Below are 17,749 nucleotides of genomic sequence, written 5' to 3' on the forward strand. Positions count from 1 at the left end.
CCATGACTCCAAACTTGGATTCAATATCTGGTCTAACTGCAATGCAGTCTTAATCGATCCGTCTGGGATTTCCTGGGCAAGCACCAGTAAGTTAATGTGAGTCTATGGGCCTCCTGTTGTGCGTTCTCTCGATTCATGTGAAAGCCATGACAAAAATATCAACATTACCGAACATAATTACATATTTATTTTATTTTTTAAAAACTTCATTAATTAGGTATTTATTGCCAGATTTTTGTTACGGAAAGGGATACATGCAAAATGCAAAGCACGGTTCTTGACATGGTGGACTTTGTAGTCTATAGTTGAAGAGAGCGCAGCAGCGTGTGAAGCAATGACGGACTGTAGGAAAGTCTGAATACCCTCAGACAACAAACTCTGTGGTCCAGGCTGTCAGTGCCGTAAAGATTCAGGGTATGGTTATGTTCCACAGCGTTTTTTAAATTTTTTAAAATTGTTGTTCAATTACGGTTGTCCCCATTTTCCCCCCATTACGCTCCCCTGCCCTACCCACCCCCATCTCCCATATTCAGTCCTTCCCCCACCCCAGTCTTTGTCCATGGGTCCTTCATACATGTTCCTTGCATAATTACATATTTAATTATTTCAGTTTATTTCTAAAATTACTGGTGTTTCTCCTTTTTTCACAATAAAGATGAAATTTCAGAGTCTGCCATTTTTTCTGCCCAATGAATAAATAATACATCCTCTTTAAGGCGTGGACTATATCCATATTTTGAATAGGAAAAAAAAAGTATATGGGGTATGGCTTAAACTGAGAAGTTGTCACTGGTTGAATAAGATAGTGTGATAGATTTAAAATACTCACAAATTCTTTGCCACTTCTTCTGTTGAGGGGGGAACCCATTTCCCTTTCCTATTAGCTGGCCTGGACCTGTTATTTTAGAACATTCTTTGTGGCTATTTTAGGTCTTCAAGTCTGCAAGGCTGTCAAGCATGTATCCCCCAAGTTTGTCAGGCTTAGCACGTGGCCCCTTTTCTTCTACTGTAGTATTGAAAGGAAGAAAATTTCCTCTACCCTCTAAGGTTCTTCTGGCTGGTCTAATGATTAAATTGACACAAGACAAATTAGCAAGAGAAAAATTAAAATGTAATTAAACCTTAAAATGGCAATAAATACATATCTATCAATAATTGAATCTAAAAAACAAAATAAACAATCAAGCAGAACAGAAACAGAATCATAGACAGAAGGTTTCGATGGTTGCCAGATGGGAGTGGGGGTGAGGGGGAATGGGCAAAAAAGGTGAAGGGATTAAGAATACAAATTGGTTGTTACAGAATAGTCATGGGGATGTAAAATACAGCGTAGGGATATAGTCAATAATAGTCAAATAATTATATCTGGTGTTGATACAGTGGGATCATAACAGATCACTGGGGAGGAGTAGGGAGGGGCTTTAGGAGGCAGCTGCCCCAAGCAATGGTAAACAGTCTAGGATGGGATTGGCTGAGAAGCCTCCCAAGCACATGAAATTATGGGTCAGAAGATTTAAAATAAAAGGAGGGCAGAGACTGGCTCTCTTGCTCTGTCTTCTCTGAGGATGTCTGGATGATCCTGCCGCAGCTGCCTGCTGATGTATTTTGGATGGTAGAAGGAACTCTGGTTGCAGCCTGGGATGGGGCTGGCCTGGCAGGGCGTGGCAGGGTTATTTTCTTGGGGGAGTTCTAGAGGGGACAGGCTCTGAGGCAGAAGCCTGCCATTCTCCTAAAATTGTGTAGCTTTTGTATCTTATGTTGTTTTCGTTTGTAAGCTAATCCTATAGAAATAAGGTAATTAAAAACTAGGGGAACCATAGGGGAAGAAAGAGTTTAGTCTTAATTAATAGGCTTAAGTGACAAAAGCTATAACTAAGGAGTTAGATCATAGGTGGCAAATACAAGGCCCTCGGGCTGAATCTGGCCCTCCACCTTGTTTCTACCGGGCAGGCAGCAGCTCCACCGAGCTCTCACTTAACTGTTAAGGAGTAATTACATTTATACAGTCCTAAAATTGCATTCAGCTCTTAGAAGGCAACTGCGAGGCTGATGTGGCCCCCAGTGAAAATGAGTTTGACGCCCCTGAGTTAGAGTTTACCCTTAATTGATAGACTTAAGTGACTAATGCATGTGGAAAGCTGTTATTTCAAAACTGTGTAGCTTTTGAGTAAAGACTCCTTTCCTTTATCTCTAAATCTGAGCCTTCGGAAATTTGCCTAGAGGCTGGTGGAGGGCAGCAGGACCCCACTTGCTGCTCCATGTCAGGTGGATGATCACTTATTAAGTTATGTAATATCTAATCACTGGGAAACACTGGAAACTATTATAATAATGTATGTCAAATGTAATTGAAAATAAAACATGATTAAAAAAATTAATAACATACACAGGAGAGACTCAGGAACACCAAGTAACTCATCAAAATGGTGGAAGCCATCACCTTAAAGGCCACCTTCAGCTAAAGGCAAAAGAAGATGTTGGGGTTGGGGAGTCAGTTATGAGAGGTTACCAAAAAAAAGCACAGTTAACAAGAGGGAAGCTCTTTGTGCAGAGTTCTTCATTGTTAACAGTAGATGGCCTCCTGTTCCTGGTGCAGTGAGGGAAACACCGTTTCAAAGGGACAGTTCCTTACAAATGTGAATGTCCTTTATAAAGAGGAACTTATACTTGGTTTTCAGAGCTTCTCCTGCATTTGCTGTCTTTATGTTAACCAGCCTAAAATAATCCGTATCCCCAAGAGGCATGTTTAGGGGTGGCAAACTCTGCTCCCCTTCAATAGAGAAAGTTAAGAGAGAACAACTAAAATTTCTTTCTCAAAACCAAGACAGGAGGATGACCTTGTGATTGCCTCCCATGTGTATCGTGTGAGCTGTACTTCTGGAGGTAATATTTACACTTCCAAGGGTCAGAAGGCGACGAACTTGCAACGCAGTGGAGATGAGGCCTCTCATCGGGTTTCTGACGTTCTCAGGAACGCTCACTGCCTAGGGCGGGAGGGTGGGGAGAGGGCAATCACGTCATTGCAACCTTCTGCTGGTCGCAGACCAGGGCTTCTATTGTGCTGTAACTTCCGACCAAGGTCAAATGGGAGGGTCACTTCCCGCAGACAGTCAGGAAAAGCCTCTCTGATGGAGCGATGTCTGAGCTCGAATTTTGGAACTTAAATAAATGTTTAAGAGCGGAATGGGTGGTGAATGACAAGCAACCTAGTGGTTGCCAAGGACCTAAAGGTTTCTATTTGGCGTCAGGATCTTTCTGGAAACGAAGAAAGGGAAAGAAACACTACGACAGCCCCCAGGCTGAAATACAGGTTCCTCGCTGTAGTTCAAATCGTCTGAGCCGATAATAAACAAAGAAGTGGCGGACCCGCAACGAGTCGGGCCAGGCTGGGGGCGGGGCCAGGCTGGGGGCGGGGCTACGGAAGCCGCACGAGCTTCAAGTCCCCGGGCAAGGAAGTGCGTGCGGGCTGGTGCCTATGCGAGGGCTGGGATTCCTTCCACGCCAGTCCGCCCTCGCCGCGCTCCACGTCCGCAGTCGCATTCCCTTCCACCCTCGCAGCTGCCGCCGTTGCCCTCGAGGCGGGGATGTGTCCTCTGAGTTGCCCGGCAGCTTCTGTTGGGTCAGCAGCGTGAGGGGATAGACCCGGCGTGGCCCCGGCGCCTCCCGGTCCTTTGTACTCCCGCCCGGCCCGCGGGCCGAGCTTCTGCCGGTGTCCCCCGGCTGGTCCGGGGGGTCTGGGCACCACCTCCACGGCGGCTTTGCTGGACCTGCAGACTGGGCCTCAGCCCGCCCCCCGAGCGGACGGCGTCATGAAGAATCTGCCGTATTTCTGCCGCGGCCAAGTGGTGCGGGGCTTTGGCCGTGGCTCCAAGCAACTGGGCATCCCCACAGGTAAGCGCTGGAGGGCGCGGAGCCCCTGAGGCCGGCCCGCGTGGGAGGTGGACGTCAGCGGGGGCTTAGGGCGGAGGTCGGACAGGGACTTGGGGCTGAGGACAGTGGTGACACCGTCTCCCCTCCTCTGCCTGTCACTGCTCAGTTGATTAGGCTGAGGGATCAGGTCCTGGCCGATGGCTAGGAAAACTCCCCTTGAGTTTTCCGGGGAACGGCCTTGAGGGGTGGTGAGGCCAGGAAGCTGGAGCTGCGTTTTGCAGTCCCGTTTGCCTCCTCTCTATTCAGGTGTGATGGCACTGCCAAGCATGTCACAAGCCTTGCCCATTACAAAACAAAACGTGGGCAGATTGGCTGGATTTGCATGCCAACTGTAGGGTTTAAAAAAAAATCTGTTATTGTGTCTAAGTGATCACACAGGCAGTTGAGTGAGAACCAGATCTCTTTTTTGATCTGTCTTACATTAGTTTTAGTAGTCCGGACTTGAAGGTAAGCGTAATTCATTTTTAAAAATGCAGTCAGGGCTGCCCCCAGACTAGTTACGTGTATTTCCAAAATGAGGATCTTTCTAAGTGATTACAAAAGACCAGGTCTAAAAATTCCAGCTGTCCGTGTATTTGCCTTCTTCTGCTTCGAGAGTGTGATGCGGTACCTTGTTCCTAACTTAGTAACATAAACAGGAGAAATTCGACCCAGAATATGGAATGGTGGGATGGTGGGATTGATAATCGTAGGCAAAGTCCTAGCCATCTTGTGAGCTTAATTTACACTACCTTTGCGTGCTATTTTTATGAGTAATATAATACCCTTAACACTCAGAATATTTACTTCTGTTTTTAAGCCAACTTTCCTGAACAAGTAGTAGATAGTCTCCCAGCTGACATATCCACTGGCATTTATTACGGATGGGCTAGTGTTGGAAGTGGAGATGTCCATAAGATGGTGGTGAGCATAGGATGGAACCCATACTACAAGAACACAAAAAAGTCCATGGTAAGAATGCATGTCACTCTGTGACTGGAAATGGGATGATTTAGAGTAATATGCGGTATTAGATGTACATACAGTGGAATGGACTGTATCAATGGTAATCACAACATGGTCTAAATTCCAGAATTTTTGGCAGCATATTTGAAGGATTTAAAAGTGAAGTATTTTGTTACTATTGGAATGGAATAACTTTACATCCTTTCACTTTTAATCTATTTATATTTGGATTTAAAGTGAGTAATGGGATCTTCTCTTTTTAGTCATTCTGCTAATCTGACTTTTGATTGGGGAGTTTAATCCATTTACATTTAAACTGGTTAGTGATAAGGAGGGAGTTATGCTATTTTGCTATTTGTTTTCTATATGCCTTCTAGCTTTTTTGTCCATCATTTTCTCCACTACTGCCTTTTGTGTTTACTTGACTTTTTTTGCAGTGACATTTTGATTCCCTTCTGATTTCCTTTTGTGTATTTTCTGTAAATATCCTTTGTGGTTACTATGGGGATTCCATTTAACATCCTGAAGTTATATGTCTAATTTGAACTTACTCCAACTTTAGTAGGGTATACAAACTCTTCTTTTTTTTTTTTTTTCCAAATCCTCACCTGAGGAGATATATATACACATACACACACACACACAGAGCGAGAGAAGAAATTAATTTGTATACACTGTGCCAAATAACATAAATTAATCATTTTTATGCATTTATTTTTTAAATCTTGTAGAAAACAAAAAGTAGAGTTGCACACAAATTACAATAATACTAATTTTTATAACTGCCCATGTATTTACCTTTGCTGGAGATAAAAGTGCTTGAAGAGTATGTTTCATAAAATTCAGCTTTCCAGCTTATGTAGTTCATTCACCCTTTAATTATTTGGTTACCCTGTTAACATAGAACTGCTTGTTACGTGAATGGTGCTTTCTGATAACATGGCAAGGTAATCTTTTCCCCCTCTTTTAAACCACTTAGAGGTACACTTTCTGCTCTTCTCATAGGACTCACAGGTGTTTATCTGCTAGATATAGCCAGATCTTTTGATTAGCCCAAGTGTGTGGCAAAAACAGTTACAGTTCATCTAAATTTCATCCTCTTTGAAGAGTTTATAGAAGAGAAGTACGTCACAGTTGGAAAGTCACCGGGCTAATACAGGCATTAGCAATAGAATTGGCCCTGAACTACTTAACATTGTGCTCAACATTTTTCTTATTTTTGAGTGTTAGGGATGTGAAAAATATTTGGTGGCATAAAGAAAGAAGTGAATTGATGAAAGAACACAACTTTTCTTTTTTTTGGTAGAATGAGGGAGAAAATAAAGGGGAGGGAAGGCTACCTTGATTAATTTTTCTTTATTAGCTACTCCAGTAACAGAACTATTACTACAGAGCAGTTAAGGAGTGCCTTGAAAGTACTTTCATAGTTAGGAGATACTTATTTTTCCCTTGGTAGGAGGTTCATACAGTTCAGAAGGTTTTTTTTTTCTTCTTCTTTGCCAATAACAGACACATATGATGTGCCTGTTCAAGACTTTTTCTCTTTTTAAAAGATTTTATTTATTTATTTTTAGAGAGAGGAGAAGGGAGGGAGAAAGAGAGGGAGAGAAACATCAGTGTGTGGTTGCCTCTCACATGACCCTACTGGGCACCTGGCCCGCAACCCAGGCAGGTGGCCTGCCTGGGAATCGAGCCAGCAACCCTTTGGTTCGCAGGCCAGTGCTCAGTCCACTGAGCCGCACTAGCCAGGGCCAAGACATTTTCTTTTTATAAAATTGGATTGACTGTCTCAGTGACTTAAGTTCTTGATGTACTCTATCTAGATCCTTTGTTGGGACTATTTGTAAATTACAAATATCTTTTACATTGTGCCGCTTTTAAGAAATTTTTGCCTATTCCAGAGCCATAAAGATATTTGTAGATTTTTTTTCCTAAAGACTTAATTGTCTTGCTTTTCTCATCAAATGGATTTTTGAATATGGTATGAGGTTAGGGTCAAATTTGTCTTTAGAGAGAGGAAAGGGAGGGAGAGAAACATGATCAGTTGCTTCTCGCACTCCTCGAAATGGGGACCTGGCCCACAACCCAGGTATGTGCCCTGAGCAGCGACCTTTCGGTTTGTGGGACAACGCCCAGTGCACTGAGCCGCACCAGTCAGGGCTCAGCCCATTTATTGGAAATACTGTCCGTCCTGACAGCACTCCAGTGTCAACTCAGGCTTAAGTCAAGTGACTTCATCAGTGTGAGTCCAAAGTAGGCTCCTGCTTTTACATTGGCCTATCTCCTAATTCACCCTTAGGCCATTGCCACGTTGTCTGAATTTCTGTAGCTCTATTTCTGTCACTTAAAAAAAACCCTAAGATTTTGATTGGCATAGCATTGAATCTGTACATCAATTTAGGGAAACTAGACATTTTTACCATTTCTCTCGGTTATGTTTTGTAATAGTCAGTGTCAAAGTCTTACATATCAGTTCCTTTTTATTCAAAATTTTACTGAAAAGGAAGACTGAGTCACATTTATTGGTTCATAGTATTGGATGGGCCAAAAAGTCTGTATGGTTTTTTCCATAAAATAAAAAGCCCATATTTCATTTTCACCAATAACTTTATTGATTTGGATATTTTCAGTATGTCAGCTATCTCCCACGTGGTATAACATTGACTGTTCTCAATTAATGTCTCTATTTGATCGCCATGAACTTCAACTGGTCTACCCAACCATAGAGCATAGTCCAGTGAGAGATCTCCAGCACGAAACTTCACAAACCACCTTTGACATGTTCAGTCAGTCACAGCACCTCACCATAAACTGCACAAATCTTTTTTTTGTATTTCAGTTGTGTTTTTACTTTTCTTGAAATAATAAAGCATAATATACCAAAAATGTTGCTCATTTTCTTCATCTTCAATATTAAAGTGACTACACAAAGATCCAGCAATTTGGCTAAATTTTTTTCAATGCATGCTGATATGACGGCTGTCACAATACAATCTAACAAAATTTTTTTGAAGTTAAAGGCAACCTAGTGCTACTAGAGCCATCTTACAGAAAAAAACACAAACTTTTCAGCCAACCCAATACAAAGCCATGGGGCGCCTTATGTCGTCTAATAACTCAAACCCCTTGATTACAGTTGCGGAAGCTGAGCCCCAGAGAGGTTAAGCTATGCCTTTAGCCAAATGTGCAACTTGAGACTTTTCATTCTTAACTTATTATTCTTACTACAGTACTTTGCTTCTCCTAAACACTTGGAATTTAACATAGTACATAAATTCAACTCTTCTATAAATGATTTCATTATCTAACAAAACCAAAGCTTTGATAATAGCTTTAAGAAAAGTTCTATTTCTTTTTTAAAATTTTTTATGTATTGATTTTAGAAAGAGAAGGGGAGAGAGAGAGATGGAGAGAGAAAAAGAAAGAGAAAGAATGGAGAAAGAAAGAGAGAAAGACAGACATCAATTTGTTGTTCCACTTATTTATGCATTCATCGGTGATTCTTGTATGTGCCCTGACTGGGGATTGAACCCGAAACCTTGGCATATGAGGACGATGCTCTAGACAACTGAGATACCCAGCCAGGGCCTAAAAAGTTCTAGTTCTAATATCAGATCGGTGTTCCTTTTTTTAATGGGCTTTACAAAATCCATAAATCCCATTATGTTTGGGATTTATGTTTGGTAAGGATTACTCAGATTTTCATGTTTGATTTCTTTTAAATAACCTTTTTGAACTCAGGTTTCTTCTTTGTAGGCTCTTACTAAAATTACGACTTTTCCAAAGTATCTTTTACCTCCTGCACCACCTTGCTTCAGCGTGTGTTGTGCCCATGTGCCACATCATTCCCCAATCAGGAACCAGCTGGGGCTCTTCTGCCCACATCGGCCTTCAGCTTCATCCAGCCCTCAAAAGTTTCTCTGACTGGTGTGTGTCAGAGACACTCAGATCCTGATTAACCTTAGAACTAGCTCTGTTAGTGGTAACGTCTCTTAATACTTCATCCATTCCCTTTTTGTTGTCTTTATTCAGTTTTTCTGCCTTGTTAAGACTTACTTTGCTGCACATTCATTTTTTCTATAAACAGCAGATCATACCAGCTTTGTGGTGTAAGATCTGCATTACTCAGTAATGTTTATATGTAAGGTCGGGGGCAGGAACAGGAACAATGGAAGAATTCAGGAAAAACTATTTAGATTTTAACCTATCTTTTAAAATTTAATGAGGGTCATTTCATTTATATGTATATTTCAAATTTTAGGTATTCTGCAATCTGATGGTAACTTTCTTTGAACATTTCTTGACTGTAGGAAACTCATATCATGCATACCTTCAAAGAGGACTTTTATGGGGAGATCCTCAATGTCGTCATTGTTGGCTACCTCAGACCAGAAAAGAACTTTGATTCTCTAGGTGAGTTCTTAGTTAGATTATCTTAAGTATTACTGTAGCCACTTCTGCTTCTACAAGTAGCAACCGCAGCAGTACAGATCTTACGTGAGCATTTAATGTGAGCCAGGCACTGTTTTGAGTGCCTTAAATGAATGAACTCATTCCCTCACCACAATAACCATATGAGGAATTATTCTGCCCATTTTGCAGATGAGGAAATTGGCGCAGAGAGGTCACATAATTTGCCCAGGGTCACATAGTAATTGATGGACCATAGATTCAAACCCAGCAGCAGGCTGGCTGCCTCTCCAACAGTATGCAGTTCAAATCTTTATTTCCTTTTCATGTTTTAAGGAACAAGTAAGAATTAATAAGCCATAATTAATAATGGATGCTTTGCAATGCTTGCTCTAAGAAACAATCAAAAACATTGTATCAAGTATCTTAGTGTGGTGTGATAGTTTTAATTGTAGAGTTTTGTTTGCCAGTGTAAATGCTGAAGAGAACTAATAGTGAGTATTTGTTTCTTCCATTTGGTATTTGCAATGTACTTTTTTTTGCTGATGCCTTTCTCTAAGAAATTGCAGTAAGATTAGAGACATATTTTGTGTGCTATGGACTTTTTACTTAAGTCTGCGAGAACAGAACAGTTCCTGGACAACTAACTGCTCTCTCTGTTCTAGAGACACTGCCGCCTTTGTGAAGTGTTTTTAGGAGAGATTGAACAAAGGAGTAGTAAAAAGTGTAGGGGTAGTTTTCATCATCTTGACCTGCTTTGTTCTCTCTGCAGAATCACTTATTTCAGCAATTCATGGTGATATCGAGGAAGCTAAGAAACGGCTAGATTTACCAGAACATTTGAAACTCAAAGAAGACAATTTCTTCCAGGTTCCTAAAAGCAAAATAAGGAATGGCCACTGAGGAAAAGTCGTCTTCCTACTCATTTATTGTTTTCCAGTGTTTTACTGCTCGTAACTGTACAGTCTCATTTTGGTTAAAATCCATACATTTTCCTACAGCTGTGAATCAGTTTAAACAGTACAATGTAATTATCGTTATGCTCTAACTGTTCAATTAAACCCATCATGTTATAGTACTAAAAAGATTCATTTTAAAAGTTGAGATTCTTTTTATGTAATGTGTTGATTAAAGTTACCACTAGAAAGGTCTTAAGTGTCTTATAAGGGAAATGAAACCTTTATAGCTACGGGTAAACAGGCAAGTCACTAGTTTGAAGTGAGTACCAATGCTCGTGGTAAAATGCTAACACGTATGTACTTGTATGACGTGCTGTTACAAAGAGAAGGCTTATGAGAGTAAGTGTGTTAAACAGAGATTCGATAGTTTATTATAAACCTAAGGAGGAAGATTCATACTTTGTAGTTTTGATATTTTGTGCATTAATATATTACTACGAACATGAAAACTTGTAAAATTTTAATGAGTCATTTTCTTTATGAGGTCAAATCATTGTATTGTGTGTGTGTGTTTTGTTTTTTTACAGCTGCCTTAGTTCTAATGGGTCTGGCCTCCTTCTGCCAATCAGTTTTTCCCTTTTGGGTTGTCTTTTAAAACATCAAAGTAAGATGTTTTCAGAAGATCCTGTGACTTACAGAGGTTTGCATCTATCTCTACCATTTCATCCCTTCGCTGTATGAGAAGACCCTGAAAGCTTCATCTTGAGGTTTCTGCAAATTTTAAAAGGCCATGTAGCAGTTCACTTTTCTACACCAGCTTATTAGAGAACAAAAAATACTTGTTCCCCCTACCCCCGGGAAAGTGTTTTAAGAGCCCGTTAAACTGTGGAATAGAAGGTTATTTATTTTTAACGTGATTATATGTTCCTGAGCAAACAAACTGTTGTAGGTGTGTATGCACAATATAATTTAATGGTAAGAGTGCTTGTAGCTTGGGGAAAAAGTATAAATAATAAAGTTTTAGTTAATCCTCATACTACGCATTTTTTCTTCCTAACAACTAAGAAGTGGTTTTTGGCCACTGGAGACTTCTGTTTCTGTTGGCAGGAAGTTGAAGTCTTTGCATACTAAGGAAATTAAGATTGCAGGTTCTTTTGGCCCCTGAAGCAGTACATTGTATTATTCACTCTGGTGCCAGATTTGGTTGGGGGATGGAGACAGGTGTATAAAAGGTAAATTTTTTTGGTCAGTCTGTTCCATGTATCCATGTCTCTGTTTCTTTTTTCATTGTATTTTTCTCCATTACCATTTAGTTACCTTATACTGCCCCCCCCCCACTACAGTCACCACACTGTTATCCATGTCCATGAGTCCTTTTTCCTTTTTGCTCAATTCCTCCACCCCCTCTTTTTCCCTCCCCCACAGCTGTCATCCTGCTCTCCATCTATGAGTCTGTCTCTATTTTGTGTGTTAGTTCAGTTTGTTCTTTAGATTTTACTTGAGTGAAATCATATGCTATTTGTCTTTCTCTGACTGGCTTATTTCACTTAGCATAATGTTCTCCAGGTCCGTCCGTCCATACAGTCGCAAAGGCTAATTAATAGAAGACAATTTTAAAGATAATGTATTATAAGTAACTTTTTATTAATCTGCACAAATAGACCACCGATTTAAACCAAAATAGAAGGTATTTAGGATAACAAAGTTGCTATTGGGGAAGGGGAAACATGGATACATTCAGTGGGATTGTTTTACTTTTTGATGTATGAATTTATGGCAAACAATGTAGTGTATCTTCATTTCTTCTCTATGGAAATACTTAGGAAATGTAATTTACTGTTAGAAATCCTAAACTTGAAGGATGCCTCAGTTATCAGTGGTTTTAGGAAGCAAAGGTTAAAACAAACGTGTTTGGATAGATTGCTGCTAGTTATGTCCTCAGTAAGTGTGTGAAAGTTTTTTGATATTTTGTTGCCTTATGTTTATGAAATTGCCATCACTTTGGAAAATCATATAGTGTGTATGTTAGGAGTTAGGTCATACCACCTAATGTTTTTTTTTTAGTTTTAGTTTGAATACTGATATATCATAAGAAATTGCAGTAGTACCATTTTTGATTGGTTTGAATGATTTTAGGCTTTGAAATAAATTTTGACTAACTGATATCATAATTTTGCTTACCTTATTTATTCATTCATTCAATATACAGTTGACATCCATTATTTTATATTTATTTCAGGTGTATAGCACACTGGTTAGACAATGATATAATTTACAAATTGTCCCTCTTGATGTTTCCAGTGTTCACCTGGCACCATACAGAGTTACTACAATATTATCGACTATATTCCCTGTGCTGTACTGTACATCCCCGTGACTATTCTGTAACTACCAACTTGTACTTCTTAATCCCTTTATCTTTTTCACCCGGTTCCCACTCCCATCTGGCAACCCTCAGTTTGTTCTCTGTGTGTTTGTACGACTGCTTCTGTGTTTATTTTGTTCTTTAGATTCCACATGTAAGTGAAATTATATGATATTTGTCTTTCTCTGTCTGACTTATTTTACTTAGCATAATATTCTCTCGGTCCATCCATGCTGTTGCAAATGGTAAGATTTCATTTGTATGTATGTGCTACCGCATCTTTATCCAATGATGAACGATTAGGTTGCTTTAGTATCTTGGCTATTGTAAATAATGTTGCATTGAACATAGGGGTGCACACATCTTTTTGCATTAGTGTGTTGGATTTTTTCTGATAAATAACCAGAAATGGAATTCCTGGGTCATAAGGTAGTTATGTTTTTAATTTTTGAGGAACCTCTGCCATGTTTTTCGTAGCGACTAGGCCAATTTACAGTCCCCCCAACACTGCACAAGGGTTCCCTTTTCTCCACATACCAGCACTTGTTGATTTATAATATGACCGTCATTCTGACGGCTGTGAGGTGGTACCTCATTGTGGTTTAATTTGCATCTCTGATGAGTGATGTTGAGCATCTTTTCACTCGTCTGTTGGCCATTTGTGTGTCCTCTTTGGAGAGGTGTCTATTTATGTCCCCTGCCCACTTTTTAATTAAATTGTTTGGGTTTTTGGTATTAAGTTGTATGAGTTCTCTATAGATTTTGGACATTAACCCCTGATTGGATGTATCATTGGTGAATATGTTCTCCCATTCAGAGGATTGTCTTTTCATTTTTTAATCGTTTTCTTTGTTGTGCAGAAACTTGTTAGTTCGATGTAGTCTCATTTGTTTATTTCCTCTTTTGTTTCCCTTGCCCGCGTCGCTCCCCTTTATAAGTATTACGATGTAATCTCTCACCTGCCCTCCTTGGAATGTGAGTCATCCCTCGGTATCCACACTGTACTGGCTCCCTGCCTGTTAGTCACTCAGTAGCCAGCTAAGTTATCAGAGAGAGACCACATTCGTATAACTTATTATGGTATATTGTTAGAATTGTTCTATTTTGCTAGTTGTTCATGTCTTATGGCACCTAATTTATAATTATACTTTATTGCCCTGGATGGGTAGGTAGCTCAGAGCATTGTACCAATACACCACGGTTGTGGATTTGATCCCCGGTCGAGACACATACAAGAAGCAACCAATGAATGCATAAATAAGTGCAACAACACGTCTATGTTTCTCTATTTCTTTCTCACCCCCCCTTGAAATTAATAAAAATAAGATTTAAAAAATAAGTAAGACTTTATCATTGTACAAGAAAAAAGGTAGCATATGTAGGATGTGGTACCATCTGTAGTTACAGGTACCCACTGGGGTCCTTGGAACATATTCCCACAAATGAGGTTGCGGGGGGCCTCCCACTCTGCAGTACTCAGATTGAAAGGCACTTAACAGAAGGGTGATGGATATATTTGAGTGACATTCATAAATCTATGAATTCACATACCAATTCTATAATAGTCCAATGTCTTGTATTTTTATAATTACCTTAGTTCTTAGAATGTAAGCCTCTAGAGGTCTTGAACTGTATTTTAACTTCACGAATACCTATGTATATGTAGACAGTCCTCTGTATATAGTTATACATCAGTTAGAAACAGTTTATCTCTGATACTGGGACCTGACTGCCTCAATAGAATTAGAGCTTCACTAGGAACCAAGCTTGTGGGACAAATCATTTTAAAACTTCCTTGGCACCTCATCTCTTTAGTTTCATTTTCTTTTTCAAGGCAAAAGTCTATGTTTTGGATGAAACCTCTAGGGCTGAATTTTATTATCTTTTAAAACCTAGTTAAAAATTGTGGATATTAAATGATATTTTTCTCAGAAAAATTGTGACTTCTAAAAAGTTTTTCTAATTTTTCATGAATTAATACTTTAAAAATACAGTAAAACACTAGAAAAACAGTCACATTTAGATGGCAATGCCAAATGCTGTAAAAGATTAATTTCAAACATTCTCCGTTTCAGTGGTAGGCAGTTTACAGGACGGTAACGGTCTATAGGCCATATTTGGAGCGGCCCGTGCTCAAGACCGGAAACTTTCCCTTTATCTGTAGCAGGGTTGACGAGGGGTGTGTGTGTGTGTGTGTGTGTAAAAGGCCAGAGAATTAAGTTCTTCGGGTTTTGCCATGGTGAGAAAGGACCACAGACACTACGTAAATAAATGGGCATAGAGCTATGTTTCAAAATTTTATTGAGGCAGCTGGAAATACTTGGCTCAGAGACCCATAGTTTGGCAAATCCTGAGTTAAATTTTCAGTCTTTATTAGGACATAGTGAGACAGTAACCTAATTACCATGCAGGTTTTATGTTATTCATGTGCACGTTTTATTTTGATGCATAGGTGTTTAAATTAGGGAGGATAGGTATGGATTTAAAATGGTCTTGGCATTTCCAAACCTAGAATGTCTAGGGGACTTTCAGATGTTTACTGTTTTAGTTGGAGGTATAAATGATCACAATATGCCAACACTGGATGAGAACTGAATGTGTTCCCTGCAACTTAACAGGCTGAAGCCCTGACACCTGTGTATTAGCAGGCCGGGCCTTTTGGAGGACGGAGCCCTCGTCAATAGGATCAGTGCCCTTACAGAAGGGTTCCAGAGAGCCCTCTAGCTCTCTTCTCAAATGTGAGGATACAGTGAGAAGTCAGCGGGCTGAGAGGGGAAGCAGAGTTTGCCACCCCAAAATACACCTTTTGGGATATTATTTTAAACTGGTTATGTTTAAGAAAAGAAAGACCCAGGAAAAACCTTTGACTTTCCCTCTACGTGCCTAAGAGAATTCATAGGACTGCTCCAGGAAGGAGGATACCATCACCGATAACCATAGTTTAATATGAGCTAGGTGTGGTAGACAGGAAGGAACCTAGCAAGGCCTATTTGATCAAAAAGCTCGCTGTGGCCCATTTCAAGATGGCCCAACAGACATTTGTTTACTAAACACCAATTCAGGCATCTCCTTGTAAGTTGCCTGCCTTCCCTTTGTCATCCTAGACCCCCGCTTCCCCTTCCTTAGTCCAGAATGAGATTTATACCTAATTTTGCCCTACTGTGTTTGGAATTTTCCTGCTTAATGTGACTTCCCTGTATACGCATATTAACACTTAATTTTGTCCTGTTAATCTGCCTTATGTCATTTTGGTTATTAGTCCAGGCAGAAGATATTGCATAGGAGGAAAAGTTATTTTTTCTCCAGCACATCTGCAATGCAGAAGAGGGCTCTCACCAGAACTTGATCATGGGCTTCGCCCTCCAGAACTGTGAGAAACAAGTTTCAGTTGTACGTAATCACCCAGTCTATGCTGTTTTGTTACAGTAGCCTGAACAGACTAAGAAACTCCGAGGGCCAACTTAAAATACATGACCTCTTCCCTTCCCTCCTCTCTCCTTCTCTCTCCTTCATTTTCTCCTCCACTCCCCTTCCACTTTCCCCTCTCTCTCCTCTTCTCTCTCTCATGGAAACAGGCATCAGCAGTGAATTAGGAGTGAAGTAAATAGGAACAAAGATATTATCTATAAAGTATCTGTAATTTTCCTTTTTGGAACTAGATTTGAGATGTCAAGTTGCCTGCCTCCAGGATGTTGGTATTAATAGAGTTTTTTCTTTTTTAAATATCAGTGCTGTAAACCAGTACTATTCCCTGGGTTACCCAGGACAATGAGGAGAGCTGAGCTGCTGAGGGGTGTGTGGGAGAGGGGTGGGTACCAGTCCCTGCACAGTCAGGAGTTTTGAGCACTCACTATTGCTGTCTATAGTGGAGCCTCATCTTATGAAGGGGCAAGCACAACTGAACAAATAAACCAGTATTACTTTTTTCTCTCATACTCTTGTCCAATGAGCTCTTATAGTTGAATTCTCTTAAGTTAAATATAAGTATGCAATGCACCGTGTTACCTTTTGTCCTCTCCATAGCAGACCTAAGCCTCACGTGGTTCCATTTGGGTGGGAATCTAACTGGCTGCTTGTAACAGAAACAGAGTTGACACCCCTGTGTTAGACTGTTCCAGAGACTGATAAAACCTTCTTTTTAATTTGAAGAAGAAATAAAAAATAATCTAGTGTTTCCCTTTTTATTTTGATTTGCAGGAAGCTCAGGGCTAATGTTCAATCACAGTAGCTCCAATAATCACCTAGAATTGTGATTTTGAAAATGTTCTACAAAGATTCCGAGAGCCTCTTGGAAGTGCCCTGGGTGAAGGGCAAGCAAAGGAATCTCTGCCCCTTCCCACCCTACTTTAGGGCAATCTCTCAACTTTTTTTTTTTTTTAAGATTTTCTTTATTAGAGAGAGGGTAAGGGAGGGCAAAAAAGAGGGAGAGAAATAGCAATCAGTTGCCTCTCATATGCGTCCCAACCAGGGACCAAACCCACAACCCAGGCATGTGCCCTTACTGGGAATCGAACCAGTGACCTTTTGCTTTGCAGACGGTGCCCAACCAACTGAGCAGCACTGGTCAGGGCCTTTCCTATCTATGGGTTCTACTGAAGACTACATTGATTAAAGGCCTCCATTGCTGAGTAATACTTAAACTTCTGTTTGAATTGATTAGCTCACTTGCCTCCTCCTCTCTCGAGGTTCCCATTCTTTATTTCCTTGTCAACAAGTTCATTTTATACACACAATAGCACCGTAAGCACTTTTCTGGAAGCAAGTGGATATAAATCCTAACAGTCATTCCCTCCGGGGCATTGAGGGGATTTCCTGGAGTGGGTTCTGCCTGGATCGACTACACAAAAGACCTGCTGCTGAGTCACTCATGGGAATTCCTGGCTGTGGGCTTCCGTCGCCTCTGTCCCTGCAGGCCTTTCTGAGCCTTCCACATGTTTTCTATTGCTGCCCCGGGAGTTGTTCTTACAGATTTGCTGGTGTTTCACATTTATTAAAGGTTTCACATCCAGTACAGTATTCCTGTCAAAAGAAGTTTGTGTTGTTTTGTTTTTTTTTTATTATGTTTTTGATTCTATCTCCTGAACCCAACAAAACCTAATACTAATATTCTCAGGTTTCCCCTGTATTTCAAAACCAGGATTTTTACCTGACCTTAGCCTGACCAGCCTGGCCCTTTCTCGACTGTTCTCTATAGATTTAA

General features: G+C 40.3%; 1 protein-coding gene across 1 annotated transcript; it reads left to right on the forward strand.

Annotated features, from left to right (window-relative positions):
- Window positions 1-3,429: 3,429 nt before the first annotated feature.
- Window positions 3,430-12,355, forward strand: RFK (riboflavin kinase). The gene is made up of 4 exons (XM_024555581.4): window positions 3,430-3,891; window positions 4,730-4,881; window positions 9,186-9,288; window positions 10,058-12,355. Exons 1-4 carry the CDS (start codon window positions 3,810-3,812, stop codon window positions 10,186-10,188), a joined length of 468 nt encoding a protein of 155 aa, XP_024411349.1. The 5' UTR covers window positions 3,430-3,809; the 3' UTR covers window positions 10,189-12,355.
- Window positions 12,356-17,749: the final 5,394 nt, after the last annotated feature.

Source organism: Desmodus rotundus, chromosome 1, assembly GCF_022682495.2.
Source record: "Desmodus rotundus isolate HL8 chromosome 1, HLdesRot8A.1, whole genome shotgun sequence".
NCBI classification, from domain to species: Eukaryota; Metazoa; Chordata; class Mammalia; order Chiroptera; family Phyllostomidae; genus Desmodus; species Desmodus rotundus.